The sequence below is a fragment of the Uloborus diversus genome, chromosome 3 (assembly GCF_026930045.1).
Source record: "Uloborus diversus isolate 005 chromosome 3, Udiv.v.3.1, whole genome shotgun sequence".
In the NCBI taxonomy this organism is placed as follows: domain Eukaryota; kingdom Metazoa; phylum Arthropoda; class Arachnida; order Araneae; family Uloboridae; genus Uloborus; species Uloborus diversus.
Genome location: NC_072733.1, coordinates 131,390,847 through 131,404,678, shown reverse-complemented (window position 1 = coordinate 131,404,678; position 13,832 = coordinate 131,390,847). Strand labels below are relative to the sequence as shown.

Here is a 13,832-nt window from a genome sequence, read left to right as displayed (position 1 = left end):
ACCACGTAGTTAACAAGTAATCGCAAATTTTCTGTTGGATTAAGAGTACTTTCATAAAGTCTGAGTATACGATTAGCAGAAGTAAGCCATCTCGAGTGCGCCATTTTTCCAGGTTGGCGATTTGCCAGCTCAGGACTACAGAAACCAGCTGATACAGCTTGACAAATCTCATAAAGATATTTTTGATCCGTGCTTAGTTCATCAACCACATTTTTCGGCAAATTAGGCAAATTACCATCCACCGCGCGAAAAGACAATGTCATTTTATTTTCACAACCAGCTAACTGTTTTCCAATAGGTCCGGAATATTCTTTAGGACCCAAAGTGCAACCATCTAAGATCAAGAATAAATGACGAAGGGGTAATTCGTTGGCATGAAGCATACACACACACCATTGCAATGGTCTTTCCAAATACTCCTCTAAATATTGAATCACGCCACCCTTCCAACCGGTGTTTATTGCAGTTCCGTCACATCCAACGCAAATCACGTCTTCTAAATTCAAGCATTGACCTTCTAGTAGAGTTGTAATCGAAGTTAGAATTGCCTTTGCAGTGCCACGACTTGGCGTTGCGTGTCCCAAATAAATTGATCCGGGTTCTGCTAAAATTGAGATGTGCTCTTCTAAAATTTCTTTCCGATGGTAACGAGCTCCTATTTTCTCATTTATCAGAGTCTTGTCTTTTCGTCCATCAAAGTAAATGCTTTTTATAACAATACTTCAAATATCTTTGGAAGCTTCTTTCCGAGCTTTAGCTACAGCTCTGTGGATTTTGTTTTTATCAACAACTAGAGTTAAATCTTCTTTTGAAACCAAGCCGACATCAGCTAAAACTGCAGAAGCAACAGCAGCAGCAGATCGCGTCGACAAACTGTATCTATCACAGACCTTAGCAACTGTTGGCAAGCTCAGTGTATTCCTATTTGTCGTTGAAGTTGATGGTGTCCCTGCAGAGGCCGTATTCGTCTCTGTGATGGGATACGTTTCTGGAGAAAATTCACGCATCGAATCGTCATCAAAATTTGCTGAGACAGAACCGTTATTTTCAGTAGAAGACTTTTTTGCTGCCCTTTCAAGTTTTCTCTGCTGTTGTTTCATTAATCTAGCTGTTTCTTTCTTATCGACACCTCTTATCATTTTCCTGTTATTTCTTTGATCCAACAAGAAACTTCTCTCATTGATGGGAACTTTTTTAGGTTTTAAACACGAACAAGACTCAAATACAGGGCACTTACAAGCCGCAACGTCGAAGAGCTTCTCAGATGTTTCTAAAAAGCACTTCAGTTTATTTTCAAAACTATCACTTCGTTTGCTTCTGGGGTATCGTTTCAAATTGACGTACTTTTCGAAATGGAATTTTAATAATTGAATTACTCGTTCCTTAGTTACGATTGGAATTGAAGCTTTTGTCCAAATACTGTTGATTTTTCAGAAACAATTGTATATATATCTGAACTGGAAGGGTCCTTTCCATTATGCATACATTTCTGTTCGCTCCTGACAAATAAAATAAATTTTATGATGTATTTTACAGTAGGTAGCTGCCGATCATCGAGTTCCTTGTAGGGTCCCAGTATAGCACAAGTAGTCTCACTACGTCTCGAACTCATTACTTAAAACTAACAGAATCGGCATATAACACTAACAATTGCAACTGTACTTTTATAGCATTAAAATTACTTTGGCTACGAAGAAAACACCCGTGAGTCAAGCCAAGAAAGCCATCGAAACAAGTAAAAGGAATTAGCAAGTTGAAACCAAACAAAGTCGAAGTCGTCAGTAACATATTGTTGCATGCAAATCGAGACGTGGCGCCAAGCTTCGTGGACGATTCTACTGCGGAAATGGGGGTTATTCCCATATAGGCATTTACAGTAGTAATCACCATATGTTTTTTTTTTCTGTTCATGTTGATATTACGAATCACGATCTTTTTATTTCAGCTGTCGAGCTTTTATTTCACAGTAAATTTATAACTTTATTCACAGTACTTCTTTTTCAGTTGCCATAAAAATGACAATTTTTCAAAACTTTGACGATCGGTAGAGCCCTGAAGATATAGTTTTATTCTATTTTTTAAATTATTTTTGTAATTTACGATCGATTTCGCAAATTTTGAGAGGTCTTGCATTAAGAAAAACGGGAAAAAATTTTTTCGGGACACCCTAATAATCAGTACAAATTGAAGGAGAGCCTCTCTGCTTTAGGTCAACCGATGGTACTAGTAGCTCTGATGGCCGCTGCTATACATCATGATTTAGAAAGAAATTTCAATGAAAACCTACCTAGAATCTAATTTTAAAACGCATTTTACGCGAAAATTTAAAAAAGTAGATTTACATCCCTTCGCTTCTTAATGCATCTTATATTTTTTAAACATAGTTAATATTGATTTTATTAATTACGTATTCTGTCCCAGGTTTATATCAGACTTAGAAAAGTGTTTTCCATTAAAAAAGAAAAAAAAATATTTATGTATCACTTTCTAAGGATCAGAATAACATGCATTTAACTGCTTAATGTATTGTGTGTACTAATTTGTATGCAGTCTTAATATTAGTACTAAAGTGTCAATACCAACCACTTTTTCTAGGGTGAATTTCTGAATCAATGATCTGCCATTGCAAAGCAGGAAAAAAAAAGAAATTTTTACATTGTTTTAAGTATTCTAATTTAAAAGCAAGTTTCCTTTTTGACATGTTGCATTCAGATATTTTATTTTTTTACGTAATTAAATCTCGCCCCCAGCATTTCATTTCAGGAATCTTGCAATGCGTAGAATAAACCAAATAAATGGTTTTCTGCAGAACTGAAACAAATTACTTTAACGGTTATTATATGGAATGCCGGGTGTCAATACTTTAAAACAATTGCATTAATGCAGTATACAGGGTGAATCTTAACTATTTTGCCAAAGGAAAAGGATGTTAGAAGAGCCCAAGGGGAGCATAAAACCATCCATTATCTTGACCAATTCTTAGCCATGACGGAGTTACGGTAGATGGAAGTAAAATGAGAAAAAAAAATCTGAGATTGAGACTGATTTCTGAAATTCATAGAAAATCTACACACAAAATAAGAACGTATTTGAAAAAAGCTGACAAAACCCTATAAAATTACTTTTTTTTAAAACTTTTGTTTATTATTTTTTATTTATTTATTTATTTATTTATTTTGAGATAGTTACATTTATCAGGGAGCTACAAGCTTTGAAACATTCAAAGTTGAATTGCCCCCAAAATCTCTAAACGGCAGTTTCAAAAAAAAAAAAATCGTTTGAGCTACAACCGGTCAAGTATACTAAACCCTGGTCCTATTAACCTGTAGCTCAGTTAGAACGCTGTAGTTACACATCAGTTAGTCACCGGTCGACCAGTAACGCTATGCGAACGGAACCTTAATGTAGCTTCCGGTAAGACAAGTTCTCTTCTTACCAGTAAAGCAGAAGAATTATTCTCCCTATCCAGTTACACCAAAAACTTTAATTCAAACGGTCAAACATTCTAGCAATGGAGAAAAAATAGAATGATTTAACTCTAAAGGGAAAAAATGACATTAAACGCTTTGACAATTTAACCATGACGAATCAAAAAAATGCTGCAGCACAGCTAAAAATTTCTCAGCCATTATTTATAAGTTACTAAAAAATCGTAACACGATTAAAAACAAAGCGAAGCTAAACGAAGGTTTAAACAACAAGTGATACAGTGCCGGAAAAATGGTGAAGTTGAATGTTCTATGAAACTGGTTTACAAATGTCAGAAAAAAGGATACACGAATAAACGGCCCGGTAATGTAGCAAAAAGCAGAAAACCCTGCTTTATACGTAAATGGGTAAAAACGGCTTCGTAGCATCGGATGGATGGTTTAATTGATGTAAAAAAAAAAACAGCTTTTCCTTTCTGCTGATTTGGTAATTTATTATTTATAACTTCGTTTAGTTCAATCATTGCAACTTAAATTTGCATTAGTAAAAATAAAGTATGCTTCTTAATTAAAAAAAAACATCATTTGTTGGGTCCTCGATTCTTTTTGGTTTTTGTTATCGATCGGTTGTTGTTATGAAACTGTATTTGGCCCAAAGTGATCCCATTAAGCGGTACCTATTGTATATATGTAATCGAGCCCGCTTAATTGAATAGCCAATTTTCCACGAAAAAGTATTCAAATAAGGGAGATATTCTTCTAACCGATGTTGTAATAAGCGGGCTTGATTGTATATATTGTAGTCAAAATATGTTCGGTCATTTGCTTAGCACATTTAAAACAAGTGTACGATTTTTCTAACCTTTACGAATATCACGTTACTTTCATATTACTTTTATGCCGTTTTTATCCCCCTCCCTTTCTAAGAAATACATTACCATTTCATCAACCTTTTTTATGATGAAGTTTAAATAGAGAGGGGGAAATAAATCCTATTACGCAACTGAATTTCCTGCTCAGCTGTCCCTGCGGACGTTTCTGATAAAGAGTCGAGAAAACATTCATTTAGAGACAGTGCAGTCTTCAGGGAATTCCGACCAATTCAGGACACAAAGGGCAGCAGGTGCCTAGTAACAGGTGACCAGCAGTGCTAATTAGTTTAGTGGTATACCCGGCAGGGGCTGTAAAAAAAAACCCATCCACGCTTAATACGTCGGAAATATTTAAATGTTTTATTTCTAACAATAAAATTACCCGTTTGGTCTTCAGCTATATTAAGATAAAAATAATCTAATTAAAAACAATACGAACATTCTGGACAGGCAATGAATAATAATACGATTTCATCTACTTTCGATATAAACTTAGTGGGGAAAAAAATAGAATATATGTTTTTTTTTTTTTTTGCAATGTTTCCTACGATTTTCACAGGCAATGTTTTAATGTTTTTATTCCAGTGTAAGTTTTAATTTTTGACAAATTTCATTAAAGAAAAAAAACAACGTAAATAAAGCACGAATTCTCAAGAAAATGAAATCTCCCTATCTTGAGAATTAGAGCTTTATTTACATTGTTTTTCACCTTGAACATATTGCATTACAAAGCTTATTTGATCATTTTGCATATAAACTTTATGATTTTTGATAAAACTTAGAGAATGACCTATGATTATTATGATTATTTTCCATTTTGTCGACAATCTACGAGATAAACTGTTTTGTGATATGGTGTCAGATTCTTACTTTTTTATAATAATGGTTAATCATTAAATGCAAGCTGAGTTCAAAAAATGTTTAGAGTTAAAACACCTAAGTTATGTTTTTAAAACGTTTTTGATTGAAAAATAAGTTTGAAAACAAATTTGAGAAGCACGTCGTACGCTATTCAAATAAACTTAGAATACAAACAATTGAATATATATACATAAGTAAGGCAGGTGACATTATTTCATTGATTGCATCGGCATGCTACCCTGCATTTGGTAGCATTTCAAACTTTGTGTAAAACAGCTTTTAATGTTGCTTTGAATTTCTTAGCCCATTGTATGTTTTTCCCTAAGAAAATATTTAGTTTTTAACAAACACAGCACTGATTTCAGACAAATAATTACAGTGGTAATTCGTACGTAGCACTTGCATTTGCATGTAAAGGTTATTATCTTCTATGTTAATTTACTTTTGTTACTTATCTATATTTCTGTAAGTATATTCAATGACTTCTAATTTCAGAGTTACACACTAGTTTACTACTTTTTGATAGGCAGATCAAGTACAGTTAGTGACTTATAATATCTGATTGAAGTAACACATTTAAATGAAAGCAATTTTTTTTTTAATCTCGCATTTTGTAATTTCGTTTTATAGATGTTTTAAAACATAATTTGGACTAAAACTTGTTATTTGACAATCTGTTAAATCAATCTTGTGTATATCTTGTAGTTCAAGATGTTTACTTAATTTAATATATGAAGTTAATGTTAAAATTTAATTAAAATTATTATTTAAAAACCATTATATATATATATATATATATATATATATATATATATATATATATATATATATATGAAAGATAAAAATTGATTTTTAACACTTATTTTGACATTATTATTGATAATCAGTTATTTGGGCAGAAGCAATTTATAAAAAGCATATGAATAATGCCTTGGTATTTTTCTCGCTTTTCTAAATTTGAATTTTTTTAGGATCTGAATGGCATCTTAAGGTGAATGCCGATTTACAAATTTATTTATTTTTTCTTGTGAAACTTTCACCAATCTCATTTTTTTAATTTATTTTCTTAACTTTGTGATGACAAAAATGATTTTAACATGAGACGTGACTACAATTGCAACATAAGATTAATAAAAAAAGTCTAAGGAAATAAAAAATGATTTTGTGCAGAGTAGAAAAAATATATTTTTATTTACTTCAACCTTCTGTCTGTAATCACATTGTTTATGTGAAGATTAACTATCAGAAGGAAAGCGAAAAATAAAAAAAAAACTTAAAGAAAAAGAAAAGAGGGGGATTTTTTTTACGAAGTGTTTTAATGTACGCTTAAAATAGTTTCATTATTTCCTCTTAAGCAGAGTTAAAGGCGCAAAATACGATCTTTTTCTTAGATCAATTCTAGAGCTTTTGCTAACAAACGCATGGGACTTTTATTCTCTCTAGAGGTTTCCTTAGCACGACATCATAGCTAAAAGCAATAAAAATAGCAAGCCGACGTAAGGCCCCCATAAAATGGTTCCTTAAGAGTCGATTTTGAGCGTAACTTACCCCAATGTCATGGTTAAATACATTTGTTCGGACGGAGCGGTTGTAGAGAGGCTGTGGAGGACGATAATTATTCGCAAGGATCGTCTTAGGGTGTTCTTCGTCCCCTTGCATTAAACGCCGCAGTAGAAATATCTGGAATAAGAGAAAAGTTCATGAAAATCTGCATTGTAGGAGTTATTTATACATTTTTAGCATTTATACATTAAAAAGAAATATTTAAAATATAGAGAGATTATTTTTTGTAATGTTTGTGGTAAGTGGGGTTATGTACCCCAATTGTGTATTTCTTATGCGCTCTTCAGAACACCAAAACAAGACGATTTAGAATGATTTTTCCTTTACTAATGTATATAAACAGAAATCCAATATTACTGTAAGTAACATACATATACACATAGCTTCCAATTTTTGAACATCTAAATTAGTGAAAATAAAAAATAACAACCTATAATTACAGATTACTGCATTCACGTGTTTTGAGGTTGAAATAAATCCTTTTTCAATACAAAAAAAAGTGAACTTATGGAAGAAAAGACTCGTAACTTAATACTTTTGTTCGGACAAACTATGATTTATTCTTATCTGTTGGCAGTTCTGCATATACATATCAGGCCATCAACATAACCAAACGTTTGAAAACAACTGCCCAGGGATTTTTAGGATGTAATATATCCTGTTTCACTAGTTAAGGGCTCAGATTAGTCTTTGTGTAAATGTTAGACTACTGTGACGTAAATATGAAAATTAATTCATCAAGTATAAAAGAAGTAAGAAGCGTCGTATATTACACCAGAAAAATACAGAATGAAGTTTAAATTTAACGCAGAAACGTTAAATATCACAGTTAAACTGTGCAGTGCGAGTTGCGAAGACATATTTCGGAGTTGCAATGATTAGAAACAAATCCTCTTTATCGTAAGTTTTTTTTATTTATTTTTTGTTTTGAAAAGAGCTGGATTTTATGTTTTACAAGTCAAAATTATTCTAAAGATTATTTCGACTATATTATTATCGAAATTAATTTTGTAACTTTTAGAAATATGCATGTATATGAAAGAGCATAGTGCGGTAAAGGTATCCATACTTATAACTGTATCAACTGGTAAAACAGACTCTTAAAACGTAATTGCGTTGCTTTTGACATAAGCAAAATATTTTTTTTATTTGATTCATGTTTGCATTTCGGGAAAAAAAATACAGATGAAAAAAAAAATATTTTTATTGTATGAAAAAAAATCGACTGACGTTTTGAGAGCATTATTTGGTAGGAATATAGTAATAATATTGCATGAAACTTTATTTTGGTACTCAACATTAGCAACAAAAATGAGAAAACTCAAAACGTCAAATCTGTATCAATCTTACACGGTCCGCACATAAGTGTTTTAGTAAGTGTTTTAGAAGTAAGTGGTTTATTTGTCAGATTCATACGTACATTAGTTTCCAAGGAATTAATGACATTTTTGAAGAAAAGGAAATAACTGCGACCTACCTATTTTACTTACTTGTGCCAATTACCTTGTACATTTTTATGAATATCAAAAACTTTATGTAGTAGATCAATTTTTGCAATTAAATTACATAGGGTGATTTTTTACTTTAACAATAAAAATTATTGATAATAAGCTTAAACTTCTATAAAAATGAAAATAACGGGCACATGAATAAATTATAAAAATAATGGGCACATAAAGTTTCTTGCTTTTTTTAAATTAATTTATATATTTGTTTTTATTTTAGAAATTATAAATTAACAAGTTTATCATAAATTCTTCCCTATTAGCTTTCCCCGAAACTATATTGGCGATTTCAATTTATAAGTGTTCTAAACTTTTCAAACAGCAAATCAGTACAGTTTTTTTTAGAGGTTTTGGTCTTAAGGTTTACCCTTACTTTCATATTGCACATTAAGAAATAATGAAACATTGAGAATAATACATTGCGTTTGAGTCAGTAATCATTATTCAAAAAAGGAAATATTTAAGCAAGGAAGTTGAAAAAAAATTAAGTATATTCATTTACAGCAAAGTTAGTTAAAACACAAAGAAGACACTGGAAAATCGTTTTTATTACTTAAAAAGAATCAGGTAAAATATTTCGAAAGCAAACCTTTTTATTTTCTATGTCTAAACACATTCATTAGAAATTAAAGATTGACTTGCATAAAAATGTTTTAATTTTTGGCAATAAATTTTTCCTCAAACAAAAGTTAAATATTATATACTTAGAATATTTTACTAATGAATGTATTTTTACGAGTTTATTCATAATATACAATTACATTTATTTACTATTGAAATAAATAATAAATGAATGAAACATAAATAAATTAATGAATTTAAAAAAATATGTTAATGTATTGATAAAGTAGGAATGAAAACGTTAATGATGAAAAAAACGAATGCTTAAAAATTTATTAGTAAATGAATAAATCATAATATGTAAATGATTTTTTAAACGAAATGAGAGAATATTTAAATAACTTATGCCAAATTCATTTTGCCTCGTATTCACTTCCTGCATTGTACTACACAATTGAAGTCAAAACATGCCTAACATGAAATAAATAAGTACTACACTGAACATCATAATGGTAATAACAAGGACAATATCATGTTTTTTAGTAAAAATAATTTTTGATGTACAAGACAGTATTACAATGTCAGTACATTATTTAAAAATGGCTTGTATTCTCATGCACCGAAAACTGCAAGGATAATATTCCTTTTTTTGTTTTAATCAACATATTTAACAACATAGTTAAAGCTTTTTCAGCTGATGACACATCAAGAAAGTAAACTATTTTACCATTTGAATTTTTCACGATATTCCACTTTACCCCCCTTACCCCCCCCCCCCCAAGTTCCACATGCGTTTAACCTACATACCGACACAATCACTCACACGTTCACACATTTTTACCTATATCTTAACTCTGAAATTTAAATATAAAAAAATCAAGTAATGATCAACATGGTATTAAAACTATCTACGAAACACAACAAATATACAGATAAATTAGGGAAAAATATTTAAAATCTTACATATATTCGCTAGTTTTTCATTCATATAACCTACAGCTTCCGAAGAGTTTATAAAAATATTATATATGTATGGAGAAATTAGCCACCTCACAAACAAACAATGTCTGGACATTTACTAAATGCACTGATTATAGTAACAGAAGTATGCGGCGACTCGTTTGATGGATGATGGCGATGGTGCTGGTCAAGAAACATGTCCTTGTCATTTATTTCGGTCATGAGCCCTCAAGTGATATAGGATATGTCTTGAAGATGATTCTAATCTCATTTATACTGAGCGAGAAGTAGATATGAAAGGGTCCTGACGAGGCGATGAAAAATGTCAACTCTCATTCTTCCGATGATTTGTTCTCGTATTTTCTAAGGTATCGATAAAAACCGAGTTTGACTACCAACCGACTTGTGAGCTATATATAACTAACTTAATTTTATTTTCTTTCTAAATTTTGAGACGGCGCATGGAAGAAGTTCTTCGTGCAGCTACTGAGGTTGTTTGAATCATTTCGTTTAATAGCGATTCTACCCTCTCACTCAGTTGTAATAGCAGTTTCGTAGAAGTTTTATTGCCCCCATGAGAATAATTTTTCTATATGTATGCATTTCCAGATGGCTATTCACGTCTGTTAGAAATTATTGCTATGTTTCTTTATGCAAATTTGATTTTTTTTTTTACTGTCGATAAACACGTGTTCTTAAAACATAATAGTAAAATTGTAGTAAAATTTCAGTGGGTTTCTCTGAATGATAGGGTTTAGTTACACAATAAATCGTATTGTTTTAAGAGAAACAATAAAACTCTTTATTTTAATTGGATTGTTTTTTAAAGTAAGAAGATATACTATGTGCAATTTCGATGTGGTATGTATTAATAATAAGCAGTAAAACATAAGAACAATTCTTGAAATGCCCCAGAATAGTTATTTTTGTCGTTCATAAAAAACAGGGTTATAGAATATCTAATGTAACAAGTTGTAATGTATTCATTGTTATGTATGTGCAATGTTAACGTGTTTCTTAAGTATGTAACGCAAAAAAATAATACTTTTGCTTGTAAAATAAGTTAAAGTACATGTAATATAACTTCTCGATTACCATTAAAATCTTCAATAATTCGTGAAAGGCGTAGATTTTAGTAAATTTTTTACGTCAAAAATTTTTTAACACTAGTGAATTTGGAGTTATCAGGAAATTTTGATATTTAATACGTTTGAAGTTTGTAAAAAATATCATCTAAGAAAGAGTTTAAATTTTTTAAAAATTCATATTTAACTACGCCCAAAAATATTGCTCTAGCGTCAATATTTAATAAATATAAATCTGAAGATATACTTTAGTTTACAATTAGACAAGTTTCTGAAATGTTGCTCCAAACGTGTTTGGATATCTGTTTCAAAAACTCAGACAAGTTTGTGTTCTTTTAAAATATTATTATAAATACGTAGCTAAATGCTGAAATGTGTGCAATAAGGTATTACCAAGTCTAAACTAAGTGTATTGTTTATAACTGAGGTTTCGTCTTTTCTTTTTCAGTTAGTAACCCACCTAAAATGCATAACTTTAAGAGCAATATTGTCTCTTCTCCTTCCTTTGCTGAAAAGTACAAATGGTAAGATGCAAAACAGTGCAAGTAAGAAATTAATATCAAAGTTCTAGTAATATTGTCAATCGTAAGTGTTAAAGAATCAGACTTTAACATTTTTATTTTTTGGGATTTTTACAATATTGGTATTTTGTACTGATAGAGGGCAGCACCAACACGAGCCAAAATTGTTCACCTAAATTTGAAAAAATAAGGGTGGAGTCTTATGCTGTCATTTTTTAAATGCAGCAATGTGATTGGATATTGAGACACAGCGTCCTTGTGCCATTTCGTTTTTGTGATTCTGATTTATCTTCAAAAAAGTCCAGTGCAGTACTCCTCGTGAAGCAGCATCATGTGGGTGCGAAATCTGTGTGTATTGTTCCAGCCGCAGAAAAGGAAAAAATACAAGTTTCTTCGATATCTGAAAACATCATGAGTAAGATATGGACTATAAGTATTTTAATGAATGTTCAATTATATTAATCAAGAAACTGTTTATTTAGAAGTAAAATTTTTGATCTTCGTCGCAAATCAACAAGTCAATACCCACTTGATGTTGCTGCAGAAATCATGGAACTTGCCAATTCTTTAATAGTCCAAGGAATTTATTAATTGCAAAACATCTTCAAGTTTTTTTTCAAGACGCCAATTACTACTTATAGTCGCAAAAATTAACAAGTTCAATATCACTTGATGTTGTTCCAGAAATAATGATCTTGCCGATTCATCAACATTCCAAGAAATTTATCGAGCACTCAACTATATATAGCCTATGAACGGTTCTACTTAATCCTGTCATCATCTTCAGTGGACCAACAATAGTTCTTCAAAAATGTGATCTTCAAACGTATTAATAGTGATAAAGCAGTACATAGCCAATTCATTCGATAAAAAAAACAAAGGAAATAGCCGTTAAAATATTGAATGCATTCAAATGAGCAAAGAAATCGTCGCATTTCGATGCTATCCAAAATATCAACTAAGTAGGGTCTGGTGGGGGAAAGTGGTCAATGGGGTAAAGTGGTCATAATTCAAATAAATGGCTATAGCTGGGAAATTAATGTTCGAATAAATGTGAAAATTTTATTTTAGGGTAGTGCATTTATGAACTATATTTTGAATACAAAATTTTACAACTAGAAAAATTTTATTTGGTAAAAAAAAATATTTTGTGTAAATATGAAAATTCTTAAAATCTGAACACCTTTTTTAACTTCCTTGGGAAATTTTGTTTGTTAGAATTATGAACGGATTGACTGCACAGGAACCTTCCTACATGTCTCAAGAACTCTTACGCATTAGCAGTTAGCTGAATCTATTTTGAATAATTTGTTAGAACAATTTAAGCAAGATGGGGTAAAGTGGTCATAATATTAGGCTTAACGAATATTGTTCGTCTAAAGTCACTAAATCTTTAAGTATAAGGCAGATATAAATTAAATATTAATTTCACTTAATATGTATTGTTTTTACAATAAACAGGGTTAAATATACGAATATATGCGTATGTATACGCATATACACGTGTAGGCACGTATATATACGTATTCACATAAATGCACCAATAAACACGTCTTTGGGTACCTGCAAGTATTTTTTATCTATACAGATATACATTCGACTATACACGTATATTCCCGCTTATATGCTTGTGTATATACGAACAATTATATACTCAGGGAGACACGTATATACGCGTACGTACTCGAGTATACACTTGCATACAAGCATATGATATACATGTATACAGGGTGAGTCTAAACTCTTGGTCAAATTATTAAAAAGTGTTAGACGGGAGGATACGAAGCAAGAATCATAAGAAACATCCAGAATCAAACTCAAGGCTGACTCGCTACATTCACGCAAAGCGAGAAACTGATGGATGCAAAACATGTCACAAATGTATTACACAAAGACAATTTTACACAACATTTTAGGTTTCAAGAAAATTTTAAAGTTATTGATAAAATATGCGGCCGGCAGCTGTAATACATGCATCGCAATCACTCTGTTGCAATTACGAGACTTTTGAAAAACTTTCATCAGTCGCTGCATCTTCGTCGCGATGCGTGTATTAGAACTACTACAGGCTGTAACTTTTAACAACTGCTCTAAATATGTCTTAAAAACTAAAATATCGGGTAAAATTATCTTTGTGTAACAAATTTGTGACCTGTTTTTCTAACGTCAGTTTCTGACCTTTTGTGCATGTAGCGCGTCAGCGACCATAAGTTCCTTATGATTCTTTGCTTCTTATCCTCCCCATTCACACCACTTAGATTTTGCAAAAAATCTTGGATTCATTCTGTAAGCATACATGTATATTAGCGGATATACTCGTGGATATACGTGGATACATGTACTGGTGATGTATACACGTAAATGCACGTATATACAGTGGCTCCCAAAAGTGTTCGTACACTTTGAAATTTTTTAGTAAAACCAAAATAACTCAAAACTGAATTCGAATATGAAGTCCAATATTTTTTCACATTCT

General features: G+C 31.3%; 1 protein-coding gene across 1 annotated transcript in view; it reads right to left on the bottom strand.

Annotated features, from left to right (window-relative positions):
• LOC129218948 (carbonic anhydrase-related protein 10-like) overlaps positions 1-13,832 on the bottom strand; it is a 128,535-nt gene that overhangs the window by 32,960 nt on the left and 81,743 nt on the right. The window contains exon 7 of the mRNA XM_054853268.1: positions 6,710-6,841. Coding sequence (XP_054709243.1) covers positions 6,710-6,841 — 132 coding nt within the window. The remainder of the gene's footprint in view (positions 1-6,709; positions 6,842-13,832) is intronic.